Source organism: Chiroxiphia lanceolata, chromosome 16 (assembly GCF_009829145.1).
Source record: "Chiroxiphia lanceolata isolate bChiLan1 chromosome 16, bChiLan1.pri, whole genome shotgun sequence".
Lineage (NCBI taxonomy): Eukaryota > Metazoa > Chordata > Aves > Passeriformes > Pipridae > Chiroxiphia > Chiroxiphia lanceolata.
In genome coordinates, this window is record NC_045652.1 from 15262862 (window position 1) to 15290481 (window position 27620).

General features: G+C 47.7%; 1 protein-coding gene across 1 annotated transcript; it reads left to right on the forward strand.

The window, feature by feature from the left end:
- Nucleotides 1–9460: 9460 nt before the first annotated feature.
- Nucleotides 9461–23192, forward strand: LOC116794993. The gene is made up of 20 exons (XM_032704277.1): nucleotides 9461–9582; nucleotides 10445–10552; nucleotides 11006–11132; nucleotides 11284–11377; nucleotides 12555–12705; nucleotides 13505–13667; nucleotides 14351–14476; nucleotides 15499–15561; nucleotides 16457–16579; nucleotides 16918–17073; nucleotides 17701–17754; nucleotides 18010–18227; nucleotides 19373–19449; nucleotides 19604–19714; nucleotides 20350–20436; nucleotides 21298–21405; nucleotides 21633–21754; nucleotides 21908–22030; nucleotides 22114–22156; nucleotides 22554–23192. Exons 2-20 carry the CDS (start codon nucleotides 10450–10452, stop codon nucleotides 22629–22631), a joined length of 2127 nt encoding a protein of 708 aa, XP_032560168.1. The 5' UTR covers nucleotides 9461–9582; nucleotides 10445–10449; the 3' UTR covers nucleotides 22632–23192.
- The last annotated feature ends 4428 nt before the right edge of the window (nucleotides 23193–27620 follow it).

Below are 27620 nucleotides of genomic sequence, written 5' to 3' on the forward strand. Positions count from 1 at the left end.
CCCTTGCTCTCCCACAGCAGGGATGTGGGGATTGGCCTTTTAGGAAGCCTCCTCTGCTCCACTGAACTGTATTTGCAATTTAGGACTGTGGCCTTGTGATCCTGCACCCAGTGAGTGCAGTGGGACGTGGGGACAGGTCTGGTGGGGAGCCTGGTTTAGCTGTTCCCTGGATTTGTCACAACAGCTCAGGAGCTACTGGGGGACAGTTGAGTTTGGTCCGTGGCCACAGCACCAAGCCTGCCAGAGTTCAAGAAGCATTTGGACAGTACTCTGGGGGCCATGGTGTGACCCTTGGGATGGTCCTGTACAAGGCCAGGAGTTGGACTCAGTGATCCAACTCAGCATACTCCATGATCCTGCAATTCCCAGTCTGCCCAGTCCAGAGGTGTTCACCCTTGGAGTAGGTGCTCCAACTCTTCCCTCGTAACTCCCACATGTTTCCAGCATCCCTGTTAAAAAGAAACCTCCATCTCTCCCCCTGGTTTCCCTTTCTCTGAGACTCTGCTTGGAGCTTGCACAACCCTTGCCCAACAACAACCCTGGCACCCGTCCCAGCGCGGCCGTCGTGACTCCTGCTCAGGGAGGGCAAAGGCTGTGCTTGTGCTAGTTTTGGGGCTGATTTCGCTCACCTCTGGCACCTCTCCCTCCTCACTGCTCCCAGATTTCCAGGGTTCCTCTCTCTCTCCAGCTTTCCCTCCTTCTGGGCTCACCTCTGCCTCCCAGAGGCCTCGTCCCCGGGAAGCCGCAGCGAAATGTGGCACAGACAAAGCCAGAAAACCACCAGGGAATTCAGGGAGTTTTCCTTCCTTGCTCTGCTTCCTTTGGGAGGGCATTAAAATGCAGCAGAGGATGAGACCTGGGTCCTGCTCTGTTTGTGGAGGATTTTTCCACTGGTGCAAAAAAAAGGTTCTGAGAATTCTTTTTTACAAAGGAAAACACAGAGACAACGGCCACGGGGGCTGGAGGGCTCAGCCTGGGCTCCTTGCTCTGGGAACCAGCCCTTTGGTCAGTGGTGGGTAATCCAAACTGGGGGGGGAAACCAAGGGTCTGGTGCCCAGCTGGTGCAAATTAGTCAAATTGTTAAGATTTTAATGAGTTTGACAACTGAAATCGCCTGTGCTGGTAATTCCCTTGCATGCTCCTGGGGAGAGGCATTGTAAGAAGAAGAAGGGCAAGTTGTTCCTCTTGGAAATCCTTTCACCTTCTTTATGCAGAGAGGAAAGATATCAGGGAAGCTGAGCTCTGGATGGTCTCTGTGGGTTGGAGGAACTTTGAGACAAGGATCTGGCTTGGCTCTGTGGTGGTATTAGGGAATAGGATTATCTCCCTATCCAAGTAGGGTAAATCAGGAGGAAAATGTACTGACGTGGTGGGAATGAGCCATCAGGGCAGCAGAACAGCCTGTACCGTGGGGAAACAGCAGCAGGAGAGGTCCTGGGGGGCTGGAAAGGGAGATTTGACCCTGCTCAGAGGCGCTGGCCAGCCTGGGAATGCACTATCCTGTTATTCTGGGATTCTGTGACCCTGCAGGTTTGCATGAGCTCCAGGAGCAACCTCCTGGCATGGGGGAATCCCTGCTGGCTGTGCCCTGCCCAGGACAAGCGACGTCATTTGGGGTCAACTCTGGTAAGTCACAAAACCCCCAGGGCTGGGACCCCAACTCCAGTTCAAGACATGGGGACCCCCATCAACAATGATGTGTTAAATCAGCAGAAAAACTGCTTTCCTCTCTCTTTGGCTTCCTTGTCCTGCTTGCAGGAATCAGGGACCCTTCCCTCCACTGGGGAGCCAGAAAGATCCCCAGTCTCGGCCAACCTTTTGTCTTGGTACAGCCCTGGCCTTTGTGCTCTGTATTAATTTAAGATGCTGTGAAGTGAGAGCTGTGGGGGTGGGAGATGCTGTCTAAAACTTGTTCAGAGCCTTTGCTGGGTAAATCCCCATGGAATTTCATTTAAACGAGCTGACACCAGTATGAATCATGCCAGCACTTCCTACCAACTGCCTGCAGGGCTCTTGCTTTTTCAACTGAAGACTAAAAGCATCTAAAACTGCTTAAGACCCAAAAGTCTTACAATAATAGTTGTTGGGGTTTTTTTTTTTTTTCATTTTCACTGAGGAAGAAACAACATCTGCTATAAAAATCTGCTGGCCAGGGGCAGTGGGAGCGGATACCACTTATCAGGGGTTGGAAAGTGCCTCAGCCCCGGGCCCCATGATCCCAGAGTGGTGTCTCATCTGTCTGCAAGCTGGACAGATTAGATGTACACAGAGAGGATGGAGAAGTAGGGATAAAAGAAAGGACACGGGGAATTCGGTGGAAGGAGGAAGGAAATGAAAGCAAGACTTCCAGAAAAGGGAAGGAGACAACACTGTATTTATAAATATGTACCTGGGCTTAAGTGAAGGCTCCTAAAAGCTGCTGGGACACAGTCAGGCTGCTTTGGAATAAAATCCACGAGGTAGAGTGTCTGTTCCCAGGATTTAACTGAAGAGTGACATCTCTTCAGAGGCAGGAAAGTGGCCAGGAGTAAGCATGAAACATGTAAGATTGCAGAATTCAAAAGGATAAACATTATTTGATACCTTATTTATAGGGCACCACAGGGGAAAGGTAAAGGTTTCAGAAAAGAAAGAAGCACTTTAATTTTATCTGGAGATTTTCCAACAATAAAATCTAATCCATCATTCTCCGTGTGTGACTGCTCTTAATGAAAATTTAGAGGCTGTGAGTGAAATTTAGAATTCCCAGGGGATACTATTAGGAAGATGTCTAGCAGCTATGCAAAACCTGTTAGATCAGAGCCCTGCCAAGGGCCGGGAAGAGTGGAGTGTGAAAGGACAGCTTTTAATTCCATGTGCCGGGGCTCTGCAGGGCCCAGCCTTCCTCTCCTGGGTGGCAGCAGCACTCCTGGGATGGCTCCACCAGGATCAGCTCACTGGGGGATTTCAAAGAGACAAGACTTGGCCCATTTACATTTATTTTTCCTCCAAAGATCCTCTGCAGTGATGAGAGTAGTTGATCTCCTCTCTTCTCCCCTCCTCTCCAGGTTTCTTGCCCAGATTTAGTGATCACAGTTAGGAGCTTTCCAAAAAGCAGAGAGTGAACCTATTTCATCAGAGAATCATGGAATGGGTTGGGTTGGAAAGGACTTTGAAGATCATCCCATTCCATGGGCAGGGACACCTTCCACCAGACCAGGTTCAAACTTCGGACACCTCAGCCCATCTTGGAGCTGCAGAGAGCCACAAATTGCCTCTCAGCCTGACCCCAAGGTAAGGTTGACCATCCCTAATCATTCCCAATCCTCTGCACTTTATTTTTAATCCAAGCAGATCACCAGACTGTTTCCAATAGTTTTTAATGGTCAAAAGAGGGGCTTCGATTATAAAGACAATAATGTTAAATTATTGAAGGGCCTGGATGTACATCATGAATCAGTTTAATACCAAAGTCACTGCCAATTATTCAACTGATTCAAAAGGAGACTCCATCACAAAATATTAAATCACAGGATAAATCTGTCCCGGGAAGGGCTTTAGTAATCAAAATTCTCTCAAAGCAGAAAAGGCTTTTTCTAAAAGCAGGGGGGGGAAAAAAGGTTACAGCTTCAGCCAGACATTATATAGTAATGCCAGATGTTAAAGAGTTGACTTGAATTATTGGCAACTATCAAATACATGGTTCTAATACTACTGGTTGCAGAGCTATGCCACCAAGTTTGTAATCTGTGGAATGGGCTTAAATATTCCTTTAATTTTCTGCCTATGGATAAGAGGCAATTTGGATCAGCTTCCGCAGAATAATAACCTCCTAATTCTCAGCAGATGAGCCCCAGCCTCGTGCAACATCAAAAAACCAAGACCCCGTGGAATGTGTGACCTCTCATGGCAGATGATTTCCAATCATAGGACTCCGTTGGATCTGAGTAATTAAGGACAAGACAGGCCTGAAAGTGCTCTGCCTGCAGACAGGAGGAGCCTGCAGAGTTCCCTGTTCCCAAAAGCAGGTAAAAAACATCCAAAAAAAAAGGGTTCAGAGGTTTGCACACTGGTCTTTTTTACCCCAGAATTCACCTTTCTAAAATTTTTCCATGAATTCCTGTGCTGGAGAACTCCAATAGCCTGAGATCACTGGGAGCAGGTGCTGTCTGCCCATGTGGGTTCTCAATTCCTTGGCTGGCTCTGCCTTTTTCCTTCTCCTTCCCACGTCACCCATCCAACGTCACCCACTGTGTCCTTTTGTCCAGCAGGATTTGGGGGGCAGGACTGGCACCTATTCATTTGTGCAGCCCTCAGCCTGGGGGGTGTAATCCTTTGGAATTCCAGCCAGCTGTCCTGCAGCAACCCTCCTCTGTGGGGTCAGTGACTGCTGCCGTCTCTGTGGCTAAAAAATGGGATCTGGGCACCTCCTGCTCAGGCCAGGATTGGTGGGAATGGCCTTGTCCCCCAGCAGTTCAGGCATGGATTTTTCCCACCGGCCTGGTTGCATCACCACGAGATTGGGCACCTCCTGCATCCAGGATGAGATCTGCTCTCTCTCCATGCTTGGCTTGGGATGTGTTAGAAATAACATATGTAGTGACAGGATAAGGGGGAATGGGCTCAAACTGACAGAGAGGAGGTTTGGATGGGATATTGGGAAGGAATCCCTCCCTGGGAGGGTGGGGAGGCCCTGGCACAGGTTGCCCAGAGAAGCTGTGGCTGCCCCATCCCTGCAAGTGTCCAAGGCCAGGCTGGACGGGGCTTGGAGCAGCCTGGGCAAGTGGGAGGTGTCCCTGCCCATGGCAGGGGGTGACACTGAATGAGTTTTAAGGTCCCTTCCAACCCATGTGATTCCATGATTCTATAAATGCAGCTCCCCAGAGGTGTGAGGACAATCCCGGCCTGACCCACCCCCTGCAAACTGTAACAGAACGTCCTCCAAGCCTGGGCTGAGGCTGAAGTAACAAAACTTGGCTGTTCAGACGAACCAAACCCCACATTTGCTTTTCTTTTGATTGTTTTCCTTCCCCTTTCCTCGATGCAGGGCTGTGAGATCTGAGAGCACGGGCAGCGCGGCCGGGTTGTTCCTGCCTCGCTCCGAGGCTGGAAGGTGGTTGAGGAAAGGGTCAAAACACATCCCCCCAACTGCAGGAGGAGAAGAATGTTGGCAGAGCAAACCTTGCCACAGGGATAAAAGGTTGTCCTGCCTGTTCATATTACTCCATGCGGGGTGAGTAAAACTGTCGGTCGGACTGAAGCGTCTGATACACAAAAGGGAATAAAAACTCATTAAAGGGCTGAAAGAAAACCCTGTTAAAATACCAAATATACAATGGAGGAGACTTGATCGCCCTCGTCCTCGAGGAGTGTCAGGCTTTGAAGGAATCTGATTTTTTTTTCCCCTGAAAGCAGCGGAAATGCGCTCTGTGGGGAGCCAGGTGGGATGAGGGGCAGGTAGAGCGTCAAAGAGCACTGATAATATTTCAGGGCCACGCTCGGAGCCTGAAATACGGAGGGGATTTATTCAGCCTTCTGTGGGGAGGGGAGTGATAGCAGATTTTTGAAGGGATTCCAATGTGGTTCATACTCGTCTGGTTCTTAAATCCGGAGCCCTTGGCTGCTGCTGTGCCGGGGTAGGAGCATCTCCACTGCTCCCCACAGCCCACAGGGAATCAGCACTGGTGGCTCCTCAGGGTGCTCCTGCTCTGGCCTGGCTCTTGTCCCCCTGAAAAAACAAAAAAAAAAGAGCTTTTTAGAGGGCCTGAACTACCCTGAGAACCCTCTTTCTCACGGCATCCCAATTCTACTTTATGTGGTCTTGGGGAAGGGAAGAAATTACAAAGGAAAAGAGTAAAGGAACCACCTCAGTCCTGTTAGTGCTGGAATGATGGAGCCTGGTTTCCAATGGATTTGTGCCTCAGGGCTGATGGACCTTTAAACCAAACTAAACTGTGGCTATGGCAGGATTTCACCCCTTTTTACACACCAGAAAAGTGTGGGGGGGGAAAAGACATGATTAATACCTCACCAGAGCAATTCTTGCCTGGTCAGCCACCCAGAGTCTTCTTTTTGGGTGTTTTCCCGTGTGGACTTTCTAGTATCTCATAGGTATGAATGCTATCAAGACTTTTCCACGGTTTGGGAATTTTTGTCCCTTTTCTTCCAGGATTTGAAGCTTTCTGGTTGTGGTTTCTCTCACATACACACACAAATCTTTTGTAACAACCTTTATAGGGGTGTGTTAACTTTAGGATTTCTACCTGTTGTCCATTTGGTTGAACTTGGCACCAGAATTCAGTAATTCCATGGGGATGGGGCTGTGAGGGGAACATTCCCTCACCCATGGGATATTACCACAGAATATTGCCTCACAAAATCAGGGTTCAAGGAAAACCCTGTCGCTAATTTAGATGGAATAAACCACTAATGCGGGCCCTGAGCTTAACCCATTTTCCCTGCTCTGCTACCATTTTCCTCCTGCACAGGGAGGTGAGTTTTTGTCCCAACCCCTCCTCCTCAATCCAGCTTTTTTTGGACAGCAAGGCTGATTTCCTCCCATCTCAGCAACACCAGGTACAAACAGGGCCCGTCATTCCCTCACAGGCACGTTATAATCACCTAAGTCCCGTTTCCTTCTGAAACCTGAGCAGAGCTGGTTCCACAAAGCCCATTGCAATGCACCGAGGGGCTCTTCAAAGGTGGAAAAGGGGGAACCTGCCCTCACCTCCCCATGGAAAGTCTGTCCGTGAATGGAGGCAACAAATCTGCAGAGACGCTGAGGGAAGCGAGGAAACACCACAACCCTTTTCCAAAAGCTCAGTTATACGAATCTCTTTTACATTTGCAGCTCTGAACATCGTTTTTGGGGCCAAACGTGCCCAAGGGCCATGACATGAGTCAGCTCTGGCACCTCGGCTGGGCTCAGCTGATGGATTAGCCCATGTCCGTGTGGGACTGCAGGTTTCAATCCTCACAGCCTTTTTCAGTCAACTGATCCATCCCAAACCTTTCAGCAGGTACAAACAGGCCTTTGCCTTCCAGCAGGATGAAGCAGCAGTAAATATAAATGGGACATGGAAAGTGTTTGGAACAGACATTTTAATGGTCTGTTCGCTGTTGCGGTCGGAGAGAAATTCCCTTCGAGCTCAGGAGCAGGTGGGGAGAAATCCACTCCTCTGCCCCTCATCTGATCATTCCCAGGGAGCAGAAGTCTTCTGTGCCTCCAGTTAATGCCCCAGCCTGGTCCTGAGTGCTCCTGGAAGCACAGATGTGGGAATTACCTGTAAAATAAACCAAGAGCAGGGCAGGGCCCTGTGGAGAACAGCCTGAAGCTTTAATGACACCTGGAATTGTGTATTCCCTCCTTGATGTTCCACCTCCCAGCCTGCAGCTAATTATTGTCTACATTCCACTTGATTTTGAGGTGGCCAGAGGCAAGAACACGGCAGTTTGTGCTGAGGGGATGGGAAAGGTGTTGTTCTCCTGCTGAAACAGGAGCAGAAGGATTTTTTTGCCTTTCCAGGTGTGTTTTGAGATGTTTCTGGTGCTTCCCTGTGAGGGTGGGGAGGCCCTGGCACAGGTTGCCCAGAGAAGCTGTGGCTGCCCCATCCCTGCAAGTGTCCAAGGCCAGGTTGGACGGGGCTTGGAGCAACCTGGGCTAGTGGAAGGTGTCCCTGCCCATGGCAGAGGGGTGTGAATGAGATGGGCTTTAAGATCCCTCCCAACCCAAACCATTCCATGATTCTATGATTCCATGATGTCAGTCTGGGACCTTGAGCTTGGCTGTGTCTGGGCACAAACCCCACCGTGGCAGAGCAGACCGAGCTCAGGCGACGTGGAATTCAACCAACATATTTTACACCCACACCACTAAAAATAAGACACCGACGCCAACTCTTCATCTGGGGAGAGGAACCACCGGTGTCACTGTGTCTTGGATGAGGCTCAGCACTCAAGCCCTGACCATATTTAGCCATAAGATCATCTCACAGGACTTCACAGAATCATGGGATCACAGACTGGTTTGGGTTGGGAGGGACCTTAAAGCTCATCCAGCTCCAACCCCCTGCCATGGGCAGGAAACCAGGAATTCTGCAGGAGAGCGGAGCTTTAGAGAAAATTATTCTGGCCCAGTGCCAGCTCTGCCTTTTATTATTTTCCCCTGTTATCTCCAGACTTCATTTCACCCCCTAAATTGCTGCGTTGAGTTCCCCAAGGTTTCTAAAACGCTGCCATGCTACGGAGGGAGCTACAGGGAGGAAATTCTGTCTCCCCAGAATGCCCCACACAGCTGAAATCAGGCCACCTATTTAGGTGTCAGGTTCAGGTTTTGTCATTGTAAGCACAGAAACTTGAAACATTTTGCCCAAATATGTTGAAAGCCACGAAGACATTAAAGATTATTCATGGAATAAATATTCATTTGCAGGAAGAGGGTGTTTTTTCTCACGCATGAATATTTCAGGCAATGCGTGCAGGCGCTTCCAGAAAAAGGTGATCATATTCTGAGTGCTGTTTGAATAGTTCCTAACACTAAAGATATCAAGGATTAAAGATACCAGGATACCTTCTTTTTAAGATTTAATCATGGAATAGAATCGTGGAAGGGTTTGCGTGGGAAGAGACCTTGCAGCTCATCCAGTTCCAACCTGCCGTGTGCAGTTTCTGATCAAGTTAAAATCCTTCCTAGATTTTCCTTACCTAATTATTATTACTGAAAAACTCCCTGAGAGTCTCCGTTCAAACTTTCCCTCCCAGTGCTGCAACACCATCACCCTGCTGATCACTTTTGACCACACGTTACACTTGTCGCCCTGAACATCAGAAAAAAATGTCCTTGTTTTATTCGCAACTCCCCTGGCGGCTTTTTCCCCGCCGTTCCCTGGGCCAGCAGCACACCAAGAGATGTGGCTTCGCATCTCCAGCTTTCCCGGGTTCAGAATTCCAAGGTTTTTTGGAGTCCTGTGTGGAGCTCTGGTACCATCTAGTGTTACTGGCGAAGCCTCGGCTGCTGGATGTGGCTTTTCCTCGCTGATGTCGAGCTGGGCTCGCAGGAGAGGTCACCTGTCGCGACAGGAGGGGTCGCCTGTCGCGACAGGAGGTGGCGATTAGGAGTGACAATACGCAGTGACAGCGTGTCTGTCCTCCGCCACCAGCCGTGGCTTGGGGTGAGCAGATACAGCAGGACTGGAAGAGAAGCAACTCTCTGACCTCTGGGGAGGCGCCTGGGCCCACACAGGTGTGGGGGTGTGCGCGCGAGTGTCACCTGAGGGGACGGGGCCACCACGATGCCCCCGAACAGGGCGCGCGAGACGCTTCACCACCTCCCTCGTGCCCTCTGGCGGCGCCTCACGCACAAAAAAGCCCCGCAGGGCGCTGCACAGACGCGTAGGGCGAGGGATTTATTTAAACAGTTTATTTAAACGGGTTATTTAAAGAGGTTTATTTAAACCCCCACAAAAAAGAATTTCCCTCAGCAAAGATGGCGGCGGCCCCGCCCCGCCATCTTTGCTGAGGGCGGAAGTGACGCGCAGGCGTCGCCACCGCCCCGGAAGTGCTCGGGCCTTCAAAGAGTGGCGGGCTCGGGGCCGGGGTCGGACGGTGAGGGGGAAACGGGGGGAAAACGACGAGGTTGGGGGAGGAAAAGGGGAACTGTGGGGCTGGGCACGGCGGGAGGGGGCTGCGAGGGGAGCGGGTTTGCGGGGGATTGGTCGCAGCGGGGGGGGGGGGTTGTGGCCGTTAGGAGGAGGCGGTTGGGGGGGTCTGTGCAGGGCTCGGGGTGAGGAGGAAGGGGAGTCGGGGGGGTTTGGGAGCCACGAGGGCGGGGAGGGGGCTGGGGGGGCTTGTGCGAGGGCTGAGGGGAGGCTGGGGGGGTCATGGTCAGGATGGAATCCTGGAATGGTTTGGGCGGGAAGGGACCTTAAAGCCCGTCCAGTGCCACCCCCTGCCACGGGCAGGGACACCTTCCACTGGCCCAGGTTGCTCCAAGCCCCGTCCAGCCTGGCCTTGGACACTTCCAGGGATCCAGGGGCAACCACAGCTTCTCTGGGCAACCTGTGCCAGAGCCTCCCCTCTCTCTCAGCCAAGAATTCCTTCCCAATATCCCATCTGACCCTGCTCTCTGGCAGTGGGAAGCCATTCCCCCTTGTTATTACAGTTCTTCCAAAGCTGGTCCCTCTAAACCCACCTGAAGAACAGCACCGCTCACATTTGGGGTCTGTTTTCTTTCTTTGACCCCCATCTCCTTGTTTTTAGGGTTCTCTCAGCACTGGATGGAATTCCAGTGTTTTTGAGCTGCTGAGGATCAAACACTTCAGTCCCTGGTGTAACTTACCCAACAGAGATGAAGAATTTGGGTTCTTGAGGGGTCTTTTTCTTGCCTTCTTGAGGAAAGGACCTTGAAAGTGGGAACTGTCTCTGTGTTTTGTCTGTTGCCAGGTAGTTCCTTCCCTTTGGATTTCAGGAACCATGGGGCCATCAGGAGAGGAGGAAGTGCAGAGCATAATCCTGATCAGTGATGATGAAGCCGAGGACACTCTTGGGAATTCTGTCCTGTTTGTAGACCCCCAGGGTAAGAGCTGCTTCTGATGAAGTTCCCTAAAAGACTTTTGGAATAAACTGAATTAAATTATTGTCTGGTGTGCCTGAAATCTGTCTTTCTGCTGCTGGAAAATCAAAGTGCTTCAAAAGTTAATTAAACCAGGAAGAAATGCTGTGATTTAGTAATTTTTAGGGATTTCTTTGGCAGCACTTCTTAACATGAAAGATGGTGCTGTGTAGTTTCAAAATATTACCAACTGAGCTAAAACCGGGCCTTTTCAATGTCAGTTGGCTCCTTTTTGATTCCACATTCTCTGTTCTGATAGTTGATGGTAGTTTTTTGTACCATTCTTCGTGGCACCAAATGAAATCACGAGGAAATTTGGGCCTGGAAGCGTTTAAAAAGAAAACGTCAGTAATTTGCAAGGAAGTTTGTAGTTCCCTGATTTACACTGATTTACACTTCCTGTGCTCTTCCCTACAGAGAAATCTGCCCTGGGAGAGGAGAAACCTGAGGTTGTGGATGAGGAATGTGAATTAATGGTGACTTTCTGTAAACAAGCCAATGTGATGCCTCACGCGAGATACGACTGCACCACACACCCCTTCGAGTATGTTCAGGGCTGGGGAGGGTGATTTGGGGGTTCATTGTCCACATTTAGTCCTTTTGGTCACAAAACCTCATGAGCTTTGTAAGAGCTGGAAGCAGAAGTGGAGCTGGATAAGGATGTAACTTGTTTCCTGAACAACCTTCTCTTGTAGGAGAACAGAATGTGACACTTGCTCACCCCTGGGCAAAAATGCTGAGATTTGTGACCAGTGCTACTGCTACATCTGTGACAAACTGGCTTCTGAGGTGAGAGGACAACTGGGAGTAAATAGATTAATCATCAATAAAAAGAATCCTGGAATGGTTTGGGTTGAAAGGGACCTTAAAGCCCATCCAGTGCCACCCCCTGCCATGGGCAGGGACACCTTCCACTATCCCAACTTGCTCCAAGCCTGTCCAACCTGGCCTGGGACACTTGCAGAGATGGGGCAGCCACAGCTTGTTTGGGCAACCTGTGCCAGGGCCTCCCCACCCTCACAGGGAAGAGTTGAAGGGCACAAAACCAATAAGTGATACATGAAACTTGATTATTTTAACAGTTCCTCTCCTCAGGGTTGATCCCTGTCTGCTTCATAGCTGCTAAAAGTGTGGTTCGGTCAGGGTTTCTTTCTAATAGTTGTTGGAGTAAACATTTAATAGGTAGAAGCAAACTTACCTCCTGTTTGCTTTGGGCAAACAGTGCATTTCATAAAATCAAATTCCTGCATCAAACTGTTTCTCAGTGAACTAGAGAGATGTCAGACTTTTAGACTGTCCTAACTTGGAGTGGGGGAGTTGGGGATTCTTTGTTAGGTGACCTGAATTCTTCAAGCTTGCAAAATCCTGGCTCTGGACCTTCTATACCTCATTCAAATGTCCAGTTTACCTAATTTATTACCTTGTGTGTACTACTCCTATTCTTTCTATAATAAGGCCTTTGGTCCAGTAAGCAGAACAGAACATAATATTAACCAGTGCTCCTAAAATGTTCTTCTAGCAAAACAGGTAGAGCAAACAGGACAAGGTATGCCAGCTGAAACATTTGTTAATTCTTTTTTTTTGTGCCTTTTTGCCATCGGTTTGGGGGTTTCTTAGAATTTGTTAGAGTTCAGAAAACTGAGCTGTGAACAAACTTGGGGTGAACATGCAAAGACAAGGCTCTGTTCCCAACTTCCAGAGGGTGCCAGCCCTGAGGGCCTCTGTGAAGTGTTCAGGAGTGACAGTAAATAATATGAGGGGGGGTTTTTTGTTCTTGTTTGCCATGATACTGAGTTATTGTCACATTGAGTACTTCCCCGTGCCTTTGCTCAGGTGTGTAAAGGGTGAAATGATTTGTAGCCCTTCACTCAGAGCAACTGGGGTTTTTTTGAGTTGCTTAACTGGAAGGGGGAGGAAAATCACACTAAAAAAAACCTTTCCCTGTCTTTCCTGTTTTCTACAACAGTGCCAGAACTGGACAACCCCCTCCCTGTGCCACTGCAACGCCCACAACAAGAGCAGGTTCTGGAAGGAGCAGCGGGACTTTGCCCTGGCCGGGGTCCTGGTCATGTTCAACCTGGAGCTGTCGGACATCGACGCCGAGCTGCGCCACGGGGGTGGGTGCTCTGCTCCCACAGCACCCTGGCAGCCTGGGCAGCAGCTTGGCTGGGCCACAGCTCTGCCTGGCCCAGGGCTCAGTGGATTTTTGGGGTGGCAAGTTGCTGTTGCTGCTCTTTATCTGGGTCAGACTTGCACCAGACTCCGGTCCGTGGGTCCAGCTTCCTGTTTGCCTCCCTCTGGAAGAGTCACAGAGTGGTTTGGGTTGGAAGGGACCTTCAAGCCCATCTCATTCCCACCCCTGCCATGGGCAAGGACACCTTCCACTAGCCCAGGTTGCTCCAAGCCCTGTCCAGCCTGGCCTTGGACACTTCCAGGGATCCAGGGGCAGCCGCAGCTTCTCTGGGCAACCTGTGCCAGGGCCTCCCCACCCTCCCAGGGAAGTACCAGAAATGTCTCAAAACACACCTGGAAACACAAACAGATCCTCCTGATCCTGTTCAGCACGACAATAATACCTTTCCCATCCCTCACAGCACAGACTGCTGTGTTCTTGCCTCTGGCCACCTCAAAATCAAGTGGGATACAGACAATAATTAACTTCAGGCTGGAAAGTGGAGCTTCTCTGGGCACCCTGAGCCAGGGCCTCACCATCCTTCTTCCCAATATCCAACCTAAATTTCACCTCTTTCAGTTTGAAGAAGCAGCAAACTTTCACCAATAAAACTGGGTGCAAGCAACTGGCTAAATAATCTTTACACAGTGAACTTGTGGTTGTCTTTCTTTTGACTTGGAAAAAAAGAGATGCAAAACTCTCAGTGCAACTTTTTTTTTTTTTCTTTTTGTCTTGTCTCTTAGGAAATCTTCTAATCAAATTTATTCAGGAACTTTATGTGGAATACAATAAGTACCTGACTGGAGAAAGGATGCCTCCCACACGACACGAATGCTTTTGCTTGCCAAAATTGCCCCCTGGGCAGTGCAATGCCTGCAGGTCACGGAACATGGAGGTTGTGTACAAGTAAGTGACAGCAGAGACTGTTTGGGCAGGGCAGGTTTGAGTTCCACAATCAGAATTGTGGCACCTGATGCAGCAGAAATGGAGTTGAGAGGGCCAGCAAGTTAAATAACACTTGAATGGAGTTTAAACACCCTCTTAAATACATCTTTAAATACATCTGTTGTGCCATACAAGATACCTGATAATATCTTGTTATTATAACCTGTGAAAGCATGAAAATGAGACCTGTATTTTAGGATAGGGTTAGATGGGATATTGGGAAGGAATTCTTGGCTGTGAGGGTGGGGAGGCCCTGGCACAGGTTTTCCAGGGAAGCTGTGGCTGCCCCATCCCTGGAAGTGCTCAAGGCCAGGTTGGAGCAACTTGGGCTAGTGGAAGGTGTCCCTGCCCTTGACAGGGGGTGGCACTGGATGGTTTTTAAGGTCCCTTTCAACCCAAACCATTCCAGGATTCTGTGATTTTTACTAATTTTTTTTTAGAGTGGGTTTCACCTTTTAACGGATGTAGCAAGCTTTTAAAAAAATACTGAAATTAATGGTTGTGCAAGCACCTTTTCATCATGTCATAAATCCTTTCAAGGCAAGGCAGCTTGTTCTCAAACTGTAGAATGGTCACAATTACCATTTGTTTGTGAAGTTCATGGTTGCAGACCCTTTCTCTTATAGACCCCTTAACTTTCTCAGGTATTCTGACGTTTTTGCCCTGGTAACAAGATTTTTAAATCAGGCAGAGCAAGAAAGTCCTAAAGCTGCTGCTGTGATGCTGCTGGGAGCAGCTAAAGAGATTGCAATGCACAAAGACCCTGCCCTGTAAGTACCCAGGGCCACATCCAGGTGGGACCTTTGCTTCTCCAGGGGAGAGGAATTGGGGAGGGAATTCCAGGGTTCCATTTATGAAGGGTAAGGAAGTGTCAGAATCCCAGCCCGGGCTGCAGCACAAGAGGAAGATGAACCCACCCAAGGGAGAAGTGGGATTGGTTACAGCAGGGATTTGGGGGAAAAGAGGTTAAAGCTTGAAGGGAAGAAGTTAAGTGGGATTAAGTCATGAGGAAAGGAGATGATCTCCAGCAAGGGGAAGGAATTTGAGAAGGGAACTGGGAGGAGGGAGGGTGACAGACAACAGATGGAGGCAGGTGGGGTTAATTCCCCTGGAGAAAGTACAGGGACATGGAATCTTTCCTGAGAAGCTGCTTTGAGTGAAGAAACCTCTGACCTGGAAGGAAGGGAGTATGGGATGTTCCTTGGGTGATAGGTTTTAGATGCTTCCCAGGCTGAGCTGTCAGCTGGGGGGCTGCACAATAAATATATTAAACCAGAGTTTAATATATTAAGTTATTATTAAATATATTAATATTAAACCTTCAGTCTTTGCTGCCTGAGCAGTTTTATTGTCTGTGTCATGGCTGTTCCATTCTTCCTCACTGAGCATGAGCAGTGCAGAGCTTTGCTTTGCAAAACTTCAATATTTCAGGGCTTAAATTCAAGGGTTTTCACAAAGGAGAAGTAAGTGGGGTCTGGGTTGGTTTGACAGGCCAGAAACAGCAGCTCCTCTGCAGTTCCCTCTGAGGGGCTGTCCAGGTTTACCAGGAGCAGGCTGGATGCATCCTTTGGGAAGGTCTTTATACACTTCCTGGGATTAGGCACTGCTGTAAAGCACTGTAAATTCTGCAACGTGGTTTGCACTTTGAGCATTTGTTTTACCTGTTTGCAGTGGGTTTTGTTAGCATCACAATTTCCAGTGCTTTTTAAGGAAAAGGGTGGTGCACAGAGAAGGGGAAAAGGCAGGAAAACCAGGCAAACATTAACTAGTGCTTTTTTCCCTCCCCTCTTAGAAGCTGGCAGAACCTTGGCCATACTGCTTCACTAAAGATTGCTGTCCCATGTCTGTTCCAAAGGTGAGATTTGTTTTCTTCCTGGCTACAGAATTCTCTGTTTGCTTTTAAAAATGCAAATTTCCAATGACAATTCCTCTGTGCAGAGGCAGGTGGGGTGCTCTGGAAGGGCAGAGCAGGAGGTGTCAGGTGGTGGTTGTTAAACCAAAGAGCAAATAGTGTCTGTTAGAGATCAAAACAGCAGCCTTGGAATATTCCACTGGGATGGAGTAGCCAGGGATGTAACATAGTAAAGCTCCCCCAGAGGCTGGGGAATGAGGGCATCCAGCTCCCTTGGCTTAATTCAGTTCTCATTTTAGCTTCAGCTTTCCCCTTTCACCCCAAATTCACTTGCCACAGAAGGTTATTGAGTTAATTCTTGACTTCTTTCAGGAACACTCAAACCCAATTCCATATTCTCATTTTATCTGAAACTAATGACAGGTATAACCCAAATCCTTGAGCAGTTTGCATTTGAAATTACTGTTCTTGAAGTTTTTAATTTCTTAGGATTATTTTACCTCCCTCCCCAAAGCTTAAAGGAGTAAACTCTTCTTTGTTATCTCCAGTCAATCCAGAGATGGTTCCAGGAGCAGGGAGGGTGCAGGAGCTCAGGTGGATTATTAAGTCCAGCATAGTTTGCAGTGTTTCTTGTACATTTTCCCAGGAGATCTTTGTTTTAAAGCTTAAAACCACAAAACCTTGGTTTCACTGGTATTAAAAATAACAGCAAAAGATTAATATCATTATTCACTACAAATCTTAAAGCAGAAATTTAAATATAGATGCAAACTGTCTGATATTTAACTAAAAAAAACCCCCAAACTTCTGCAGTTTCCCCTATGATTAAAAAAAAGACACATCTTAATAGCAAATAATCTAATTTTAAGATATTACTTTTTTTCTTTTCAAATCATAGGATCACAACCCAACTTCAGAGGATGCTGGTGTTGTGTGACTTTCCAAAAACTCTGTATGAAAAGCTCATTAATTTTTTTCAGTCCATCTCCCTTCCCTGTCACTGCTTTGGCTTCTCAAACAGGTATGTTCTTTGCCTTTTTTGTCCACAGGATATATTTTATACAGCTGCCTGATTTGAAAACAGCTCTAGGGGTTGGTTCTTTCCTTGATAGTAAAAGTGGGAGCATTTTACAGGAATATTTTGGTGTTAACTGCTTTTATTTGTCCCATCCTTACAGGGAAAGTTGTTTGATGCTCTAAATTGTTCTCCATACAGCTTTTAATTTTCTTTTTCCCACCTGTAAACCCCCAAAATGGTTTATTAGGAAATCTGCATGATACTTAAAGGGATTTAAGATCAAAAAAATTGGGATTTAATCTCAAAACACAGCTCAAATGCCTTTGTTTCTGCCCTCCCAGCCTGAACGTGGTGCCCTGGGATCACGTGTTGCTGACCACGGTCCTGAAAGGCCAGAACATCACCGGGCAGAGGACCCAGAAAGGCAGGAAAATATTCCTCTGGGAAACACTCCCTGTCATCGAGGCTCGAGTGGAGAAACTGGTAGACAAAAAGAAGTAAGATTGGTGGGGGTTTTTTGTTTTGGAAACTCAGCTCTTAACGTTTTGACTGCAGTGGAGTGTTTTCCAAACCTCTACATTTCAGCAGCATGGGGAGACAAAAAACAAAGACCCCTTTGAAGCTGTTCATGCCCCTTATTCCTTATCAACAAGGCCAGGAGCTTTCTGAAGTTTTTCAAAGCCCTTTGAATGCTCAGAACCAGAAAAACAATGTTGAAGGGGATGATTTCTGTGTTTCCATAAACCCTGTAGGTTTTTAGATGTTGATTTTTAAAGCAATTTCTGTTCATCAAAGGCTGACTGGTGGAAAACAGTCAGAAAAAATGTGTTCTGGGTCTTCAGAGGTCTGTGTTGAAATGAATGCAGTGTTCAAAAGAATACAGTCCATTAAAGAATTAAATTGAAAGGCAACCTCTTGGTTGATTTTTGCCAGAGTAGAAATAATCAGTGAATAACTTCTTGGAATTTATTTCCAACTGTCTCCTACTTTTCATTTTATTTCCACCCTCTTGTGAGGGAAGATCTCTTGTTTTGCTTCATTAATTACAGTAAATATTTGATTGACCTGTCTGTAGCTTTGCACTTCCTTCCTTTTCCTACTCACCCTCTTTTTTCTCTCCCCAGCTACAGAGAAGTTGTTCGTTACCTGAGAGCTGTGAAATGCAATGACACCAAAGGGTAAATGGCTTTTTCCTCCTTCCCCCCTTTTTTTTTCCCCCCCTTCCCCCCTTTTTTTTTCCCCCCTTCCCCCTTTTTTTTTCCCCTTCCCCCCTTTTTTTTTTCCCCTTCCCCCCTTTTTTTTTTCCCCTTCCCCCCTTTTTTTTTTCCCCTTCCCCCCTTTTTTTTCCCCTCCCCAAGCACAACCAGATCTCTACATACACATTGTAAAAAATTCCTGCTGACATCCACCCCATCTCCATCTCTCCTGCCCAGGTTGAGAGACCTCCGGGATAAGATCCCCTTCTACCTGTGCAAAACTGGGGATTTCCTGGATGCTGCCCATTCCCTGCTGTTCCCAGTGAACAGCCTGGCCTGCTGCTCTGCCTGCAGGATCACCCCCTGCCAGTTTGGGGCCTACCTCAAGATGTTCAGGACGGGCAGTGTTCCCCCTGGCAATGACATGCTGCAGACTGGGCCCTGGCTCACAGTTGGCAAGTGTCACCTCTTGCTTATGTGTGCTTAGAATTTTGACTTTTTCATTAAAATGAGGAACGTTCTGAGGGACTCTGAGCCCGACTAGGGATTGTCTGGACTCCAGCACAGTGTCCTGGGCTGATCCCACAGCTCTGGGCTTCCCAGCACTGGAAGGACCTGGAGCTGTTGGAACAAATGCAGAGGATGCCATGGGGATGATCAGAGGGCTGGAGCAGCTCTGCTGGGAGGAGAGAATTGGGATTGTTCAGCCTGGAGAGGACAAGCTTTGGGGTGACCTGACTGTGGCCTTCCAGGACCTGAAGGAGCTACAAGAAACATGGGGAGAGACTGTTTACAAGGGCTTGGAGTCACAGGACAGGGGGGGAATGGCTTTAAACTGCCAGAGGGCAGGGATAGATGGGATATTGGGAAGAAACTCTTCCCTGTGAGGGTGGGGAGGCCCTGGCACAGGTTGCCCAGAGAAGCTGTGGCTGCCCCATCCCTGCAAGTGTCCAAGGAAGGGTTGGACAGGGCTTGGAGCAACCTGGGCTAGTGGAAGGTGTCCCTGCCCATGGCAGGGGGTGGAACTGGATGGGCTTTAAGGTTCCTTCCAACCCAACCCAGTCTCTGATTCCATGAACACACAGGCAGGAAGGATGTCTTGCTACTTACACATGAGCTTGTTCAGTTCACTTCACTCAAAACCTAATTTTATCAGTTTTATCACCTGAGAAGTTGTTTGGTTGAAAACAACCTATTAAAAAAAAAAAACCTAAAACTCTTTCTTACATCCCAGCACTGCCAGTGGCAGTGTGGGACTTGGAATTATAGTATATCATAGCCTTGACCTTGAGAATTAAACTTCTGGATGGAAAATGTTCCATAACCTGTGTATTCCATTCTGTCATTAGTTCAGCCACTGCTGCCTGGGATGATCTGTCCTGGTGCAGACCTTTGCAGCTTTCCAGAACTGTGTTTTACAGCTGATGGTTTTCCATTCTACCTCCAAAATATTGTAAAATAGCTGTAGATCCTTGTGTGGCTCTGTTTGGTTTCTGTAGAAACATGTCTGTAACTAAGTTAGTATCTTGTTTGTGCCATTCTATATTTTTCCAGGGAATCTAAGACATGTTTTGGATTTATTTTTTCTCTCCTCTTGCAGGGTCTCCCCTCAGGGATGGTGTGCTAATTAAACAGGCACTCAAACTGCTTTACAGCAACGAGTCACTGTACAGGAATGTGAGTCATTAAAACTCTTTCTCTAAATTACCTCTTCTGTCCTGTTACTTCTCCAAGGCAAGGATTTACCAGCAGAACTTTTTTTTTCTCTGAATAATTCATACCTCTGTGGGCAGATTTCACTCGATAATATCAATGTCCTGTTGTGTTTCAGCCCAAATGCTGGAGTTCCCTCATCATGGTTTTGGGTAGTAGCAAATTGCTGGCAAAAAGTGGGCACCTAAATCCCTTATCCCTGAAAGAGCCACCACTTGACTTCCAGGAGGTAAGTGGAACAGTGCTGGGAAGAGGGAGAATCTGTTATCTTGGTTTTTTATACAAGATTTTTTGATGTGGGCATTGACTGGTTCTCCTCAATGCCAGGGGTAACTTTCCAGGGCCTCATCCAGTGCTCCGTTTTATGTGCCAAGTGTAACACTCTGCAGAATGCTGGGATTCAGGAGTGTTAAAGGCAGCTGGAAACAGGTTAATTCTGCTCCCAGCTCAGTGCCTGGTGTTGGTTCTATGCCTGTTCATGTGGACATGGATCAGATAACAAAGGGCCTGGAGTGACAGGACAAGGGGGAATGGCTTCACACTGAAGCAGGTTTAGATGGGATATTGGGAAGAAATTCTTCCCTATGAGGGTGGGGAGGCCCTGGCACAGGTTGCCCAGAGAAGCTGTGGCTGCCCCATCCCTGCAAGTGTCCAAGGCCAGGTTGGACGGGGCTTGGAGCAGCCTGGGTTGGTGGAAGGTGTCTCTGCCCATGGCAGGGGGTGGAATCAGTTGATCTTTAAGGTCCCTTCCCACCCAAACCACCCTGATTCTACCAGAGATCATTGAAGAGGCCTCCTGGTGCTGTCTGGGGTGTGGGCAGTGTCTGTCCATCCCTGACCTGTGCCTCCCTCCTTCCCTTGCAGGGAGTCCTGGCTGCCAGTGGGAGCCTCTTGGAGGAGCTGAAGGCCAAAGTTAATGTTTCTTTGCCACCTTCTATTTTCTCTCCTCAGGTGGGTGTGCTCGTGGCAATAGGGGAATTTCCCATCTGAGTTATTGTGTCTGAGATACAGCACTGCTGAAAACAGGGGGGTTGCTTATAACAAGCTTTTAAGAGGGGCTGGAAGAGGTTTTTTTGAGGGGGAAACAGCTTAAAACTGTTCTTAGCAGAGCTTAAAGGCTGGAGCAGAGATCTGAAGGTAAGAAAACTGTGAGGGTCTGTTCTGGTCTGACACATCTTCAGTCTAGGACAAGTTTTACTTCCTAACTGTCCAAATTTATGCATTTATAAAGTGGGAGGGCTGGTAAGAATTGATTCTGGTTTAGTGTCTCCCAGGGTGATCTTGTGTTATTTGGTTCAGACAGGAGACTGTCCTTTAAAAGCTTGTCACTGCTTGTCTCAACACTCAGAATAGCCCAGAATTTCTAAATTTCCCTTAAATTAGGATTTCAGATATAGAGGAACATGTTTGAAGGTGACTGGGAAAATATTCTATATTCAATGCAGTCACTACATCTGAGGAGCTGTCTTATCTTTTTTTTTTTTTTTTTTTACTTCTTTTGAGGAAATTCAGTTTATTCTCCAGATATGTGACTCTTGAGCTGAAATTTTTTTTCCCTTTAATTCTCTATTTCTGCTTATGTGGCTTCATGTCTCTGTGAGCACTTGGAGAGCACCAGGTGAACAAGCTGCATGAATAAAATACCTATTTATTCCCCCCTTTTTTGCTCCTCATGGGATTCTTGTGGATGTGTTGTCTGACCTCCAACCTCTGGCTGAAATGGGAGGAACTGATTTGACTGGATACAATATAAAATAGTGGGAAAATGGGCTTTTAAACCTCTTTCTCTTGCTGTTGGTGTCCCTCCTGTAGCTGCACCACGAGGCTTGTCTCATCATGGCAGTAAAAGCAGTGCAACGGATGCTCTTTTGTGACCTTCCATACCTGACTTCCTTCTTGGAGATAGCCCTGGCCTTTGGGGTGAGTGCTGGATACTGATTCCTGCTCTAAGAGATTAAATCAAATGGCATTTAAAATCTCTGCAACACCCTCCTGGAGGTTTTAGATACATTTAACTTGTTTCAGCTTTGCTCTTTTAGTCTTTCAGCTGGTTTTTTGGTTTGTTTTTTTTTAGGTTTTTGTTTTTTTTTTTTAAGAAATTGTTGCTACCTCAGTTAAATCACTGATCCTACTTTATCTCACCCTAGAATAATTTCTGGGCTCTGAGGCTGTTACTGGAGCACCTCTCCTACGAAAAACACGTTCTCCATGGCACTGTCTCCCTGATTTTGAGAGACCTCAGTCGTCAGAAAGCAACAGTCCTAAAACTGTGAGTAAACACTCCTGAGCTCTGTTTGTGTATGGAAATAGCAGCAGAGATAATCCTCGGCTCTTGGAAAGCAGCCAGAGCTTTGGAGAAGGCAAGGATGCCAACCCCAGGAAGAGCCCAGGTGAGTTGTCTCAGCAGCCCCTCTGTTTGCAGGTGGCAGAACCTCGGTGCCCAGTACGTGGGCGAGTTCCTGTGCCTGTTCCTGACCTGCAGGCACCAGGAGATGCAGAACATTGGCCTCTTCACCCTGAACATCATCACAGAGAACCTGCACATGTGAGTGGGAACTGCCCCAGAGCCACAGGGAAGATCCTGGGGCTGCCTCAGAGCAGGGCTCAGAATGTCTCTCTGTATTTCAGGTGTCCGTGGGCAAAGCATCTCAGCAGCTTTTTCCACAATTCAGTGAGTACCTCAATGTTTTTATATTTATATATGTTTGTTATATTATATTATTATTATATCGTATATTATAATATATGATATAATATTATTTAATATACATTCTATAATATTATATTATATTATATTATTTCTAATATCTTAGACAGACCATATTTCTAATATCTTAGACAGACCATATTTCTAATATATATTTATTCTTACAGTAAAATATTTAAATAAGACAAACATTATTTACCAACCAAGCAGATCAATGACAACTGCATTACTTGCCAGTTAGATATTTAAACACAGATATTTAAACATAATAATTTTGTCTCTCGTGTATCAAATATGTCAGAGTCCTTCATTGCACCACCCTGAAAATTCCCCAAGGAATTAACTCCATTTCTCTGCCCAGGGATTGAGGCACCTCCCCCTCGGCACAGCAGCTCACCACGAAGTCTCAAAGTTCATAAAAATTTTTGAACAACTGTGATTCGACTTCAAATCTTCAGTTTTTGTGAGCAATGTCTTCCTGGAGCCCCTTGGTTTTCCTTTGGTTTTCATCTCCAGAAACATTCAGCTAAAAACCAACTTCAGGCCGAGACCCTGAGCTGGGAGAGGGACAGAGCTGTGGTTTGGGAATTTCCTTTCTTGCAGTTCCACCTGTTGGAAGAGGTTTAAGTTGTTTTTAAAGAGCTGATCCCCAGCGATTCTGGGAGAGGGACACGGATGGAGCTGGAGCAGAGCGAGTTTTCACTGCTGTGGTGACAGGACAAGACAAAACTGCTGAGAGGGGAAAAGCTTAAACCAGGGAAATTCCTGCTTTCCATGAAACCACGAGCCACTGGAGGCTGAAAGATGGACTGGAACTCCAGTGCTACCAGTCTGGCAGCAAAGGAAGACAAGTGTTCCCATGTGCCAAACTGCACTTTGCACATTTAAGGGTTTTGGAGGGGTTTGTGGCTCTTGTTATCCCAAAGAAGCTGCAGTTACTTGAGTTTTCTACAGAGAGTGTATTGAAATCAACAGCACATCAATTAAATATTGTCACTTGGATTGTTTTGTTTGCTTGAGAGGTGGTTTTTGTTTTTGTTTGGGAGTTTTTTTGTTTTTGTTTGGGAGTTTTTTTGGTTTTGTTTGGGAGTTTTTTTGTTTTTGTTTGGGAGTTTTTTTGTTTGTTGGAGAGTTTTTTGAGGGGTTTTTGCTTGGGGTTGGGATTTTTTGGCTCTTTAATGGCAGTTGGGTCCTGTTTGGATTTTTTGGGGGGCGTTGGGAGGTTTTGGAGTTTTGGGGTTTGGGGGGTCTTTTGACTTGATTTTTTTGGGAGGGTTGGCTTCTGTTTGGGGATTTTTGGACTTTGGATTTTTGGTTAGGGGTTTTTTTTTTTTGTTTGTAGGGGTTTTTGGTGGGGGGGCTTTTTTTGGGGGTTGTGGCTTTTGGGCTTTTTTCAGTTTTGTTTTGTCTGGGCTTTTCTGGCTTTGGGTTGGACTGAGATAGGAGTCCATATTCCTCTGTATCACCCCATTCCAAGCCCAGGGAGAGGGATCAGGTGAGGGGGCAGGTACTTTTTTCTCCTCCAAACCTGGATTTCCCATGGCAGGGAAAGGCTGGGAACTGCTCCTTTACTGTAAGTAAACAGCACATCTATTCATTATTTATCCCCTTCTGAATTTTAATGACCTATAGCAGCCCTATAGATCCCATACATAATGATTTAATCTTTTATGGATGAGGAAAAGGACTTTGTGTGGAGCTCTGCACTTCGCTGGGGGCAGGAATTGCCATCACAGTGGAAAACCCAAAGGTGAAGCTCCAGGTATAATTGAGATGAAGCAGCTCATTAAAAATGGAAAAGTGTCTCCAAAAAGTCTCCAAAATAACTGGAGAAGGAAATGGGCACCTGGAGCTGCTCCCTCCAAATGCTGTTTTTCAGCAAACACAGCTCAGCTGCTTCAGCTCAGCTGAGGCTGCCAAGCTCTAAGTGCAAGAGCTGCAAGGAAGGGCCTGTAGCAAAAAGGAAATTTCAGCTGAAAATAAGGAATTTATCCCATGTCCTACAAGTCTAGAGTGGGAATGTGGGAATGCCATCCCCTAGTCCAGGGAGGAATGTACCTGCCTTGGCTGGGGGGCAGCAGTTCCTGTGCTGGGTCTGTGCAGCCCTTGGAGCACAAACAGGGTCTTAAGGACATTTCTTAATTGCTTAATATTGCTTGGATTGCTCTCAGTGTGCTCTGTATGAATCCCCTCACTATATTCAAGGAGCAACAAGCCCTGGAGCTGCTGCTACACCCCTGTGTCCTTCCCAGCCCTGCTCAGGGAGGAATGGGATCCACATCCCAGCAGTGGAATCCTGGGCAAGGAGGCTGAGATCCTTTGGGAACTGAGCAGAAAAGGGGAGAGGGGGGGCGACTTTACCCCTTCCCCGAGGTGGGATCTGTACAGTGAAGTGTCAGGGGGAGGATTTGCCCCCACCCAACTCTGCCTCAGCTGCACTTCCCACCCTCCTGTGCTCGGACCATTCCTGCCAAGGGCATTCATGGACCTGCTGACTGAGTGGATCCCTTTGGAGTGTGCCCTGGAGAGCTGAGGTATGGAAAACACCCCCCAGAGAGCCCTAATTAGCAGCTGGGACTGAGGGCAGACCCTCCCCCAGCTCCCACGGGGGCTCTGCAGGGTGGGGGGAGCTGTCAGAGGGAAAGAAACTCTCCAAGGTCACTGAGTCCCCCCTGTGCCCCATCCCCACCTTGTCCCCCAGCCCAGAGCACTGAGTGCCACAGCCAGGCCTTCCTTGGGCACCTCCAGGGGTGGGGACTCCACCACCTCCCTGGACAGCCTCTGCCAATGCCTGACCACCCTTTCCATGGAGAAATTCCTCCTCATGTCCAACCTGAGCCTCCCGTGGCACAGCCTGAGGCCATTTCCTCTCTCCCTTGTTCTCTGGGAGCAGAGCCCGACAACCCCCTGGCTCCACCCTCCCTCTAGGGAATTCTCGAGTGAGAAGGTCCCCCCTGAACCTCCTTTTCTCCAGGCTGAGCCCCCCCAGCTCCCTCAGGCACAGGGTGTGACTCCTGGGGTGTCCTGGGCAGGGCTATGGCTTGGACTCAATGATCCCCGTGGGTCCCTTCCAACTCAGCATATTCTGTGATTCCTGGTGTTCCAGCCCCTTCCCCAACTCTGTTCCCTTCCCTGGACACACTCCAGCCCCTCAAAGTCCTTCCTGTCATGGGAAGGCCAAAACTCCCCCCAGGATTTGTGGTGCTGCACTCAGAGAGGGGCAGGTTCCATGCCCAGGATGCTCCTCTGTCCCTGTCCTTGGATTCAATCAGGTGTGGGCAGCAGTGGGAGCAGGCTGGGAGCCCCTGCCATGCACAGGAGTCTCCAGCTGCCCACCCAGCCAAAAATACTCTGTTTTAATAACAGCACTACGCAAAGTCAAAGCCCAGCTCGTTGCTGCTGCTGCCAGATTAACAGATGGCCCCGATCATTAATATTGCAAAACTTCAGGAGTTCATAATTCTTTAATCTACCCAGCCCGGGGGGGGTGGGGAGTGCAGGCCCTGCAATCTGCTGTGCCAGGGGCTGCCCCCCACCATCCACCAGGGTTGGGGCCACCCCGACCCCCCAAATTTGGGCACACGTGCTCCTGGTCCCACCTGCCCAGACAAACCCTGGCCGTGGAGCTGCTCCCGGGCCGAGCTCCGGCAGGAGGGACGGACCTGAACCCCCCGGGGCTCGTTTTAGGGTCTCTGGGGGCTCCTGAATTCCCCCCCCAGTGCCATCAGATTGCGGCAAATCCAGGGAAATCCAATAACCCGCGGCCGGTGTTGTTTTACCATCAAAGCCGAGCCTTTCCCGGCGCTGGGGAGGCAGCGCAGGGAGATTTAGGGCTGATGTCAATGGGTGGATAATCCCGACTCCGGGCCGGCATCACCGACCTCCCGCATGGGCACGGGGGGCGAGGGGACCCCCACGGGCCCCCCGCGGTGTTGGGGGGTTGTTTCCAGCAGAGCAAAGCTCCGGGTTTGGCCCCGAACGGCTCCATCGATCCTGGCCCAGCCCCAGCTCCTGCCTCCTCTCCCGGAGCACTGGTGGCTCCAGGAGGCTGCAGGGAGGCTCTTCCATCGATTATCCAGGAGGGATGAGGGTGGAAGGGAGGCTGGATCAGCACCAGCCTCCTCCTGGCCCCTGCACACTGGGCTGAGAAATCAAACATATTTTTATATATTTTTTTATTTTTTTTTAAATATATGTATTTACTATATCTGACCTATATAGAGAAGATACCTCTTTCAGTAAGCCTATATATATATATATATATATATATATATACACTTATAGAAACTTCCTGAAATATATATTATTTTATATATAATGCAAATATAATAAATAATGTAATACAATATAATATATGATGGAATTAGATCATCTTTAAGATCCCTTCCAACCCATTCCATGATTCTATGATATATTATAATATATAGCATCATTTTATATATGTGTTCACATATAAATGAACACACATAAATGTAGGCATGTATATGTGTGTATACATGTATTTCTGTGCATTATATATTGTCTATGACATATAAGAAATAATAAATCTGATATATGGTATACATTTGATCATATCTGCATACACAAATACATGGAATAGGAATATATATTTTCCACTGCTATGCATATTTTATATACATATATTTGTGTGTGTATGTATGTGTGTATATATATATATATATACACTCGACTTTATATATGTATATGCACATATAATATAATACAGTATAATATAATACAGTATAATATAATATATTGTATCATGGAATGAGATGGCATTTAATGTCCCTTCCAACTCAACCCATAATTCTATTATTTCATATACATATATATATATATATGTGTGTGTATGTGTATGTTGCAGAGGGGACAAACTCCTGTAAGGCCACAGGTCCAGGAAAAAGGAGCTTTAGGGACTGTATTTGGACAATTTGCATTGTGGAAACCTTGTTTTGTTTTGTTGGTTTTTTGGTTTGTTTTTTTTTTAAGCAGCAAAGTTTACCTTAAGTTTAGTTTTAACGTGTTGTTTAAAGAAGGGGGGGGGGTGGGAGAGGGGCGTCACTTCTTTGTGGTTTCACATCAATTATCTTGTTTTTAATCAGTTCCCAACTGTTCCAGGGTTTTGTCCCTCCCTATAAATCCCACATCGATATTTTCTGAACGTTGCCCTTTTCCCCTTGTGCTGCCCCTGCCCTTTCACCTGCCATATGTTCTGTCCCAACTGCTCACTTGGGCCACTTACCCCTCTTCTATAGTCCCTCTTTTTTTACCCACCCCCTCCCCAGGTGCCCCCCAGCCTCTCCTGCCCCTCCAGCACCAGGAAAGCGGGAAGAACCACAACATCCAGAGGCAGCAGAGCGGGAAAGCCTCGGAGGGCCGGCTTTGGCAGGGATGCTGCCGGGGATGCAGGCAGGGACAGGGGGAGGGA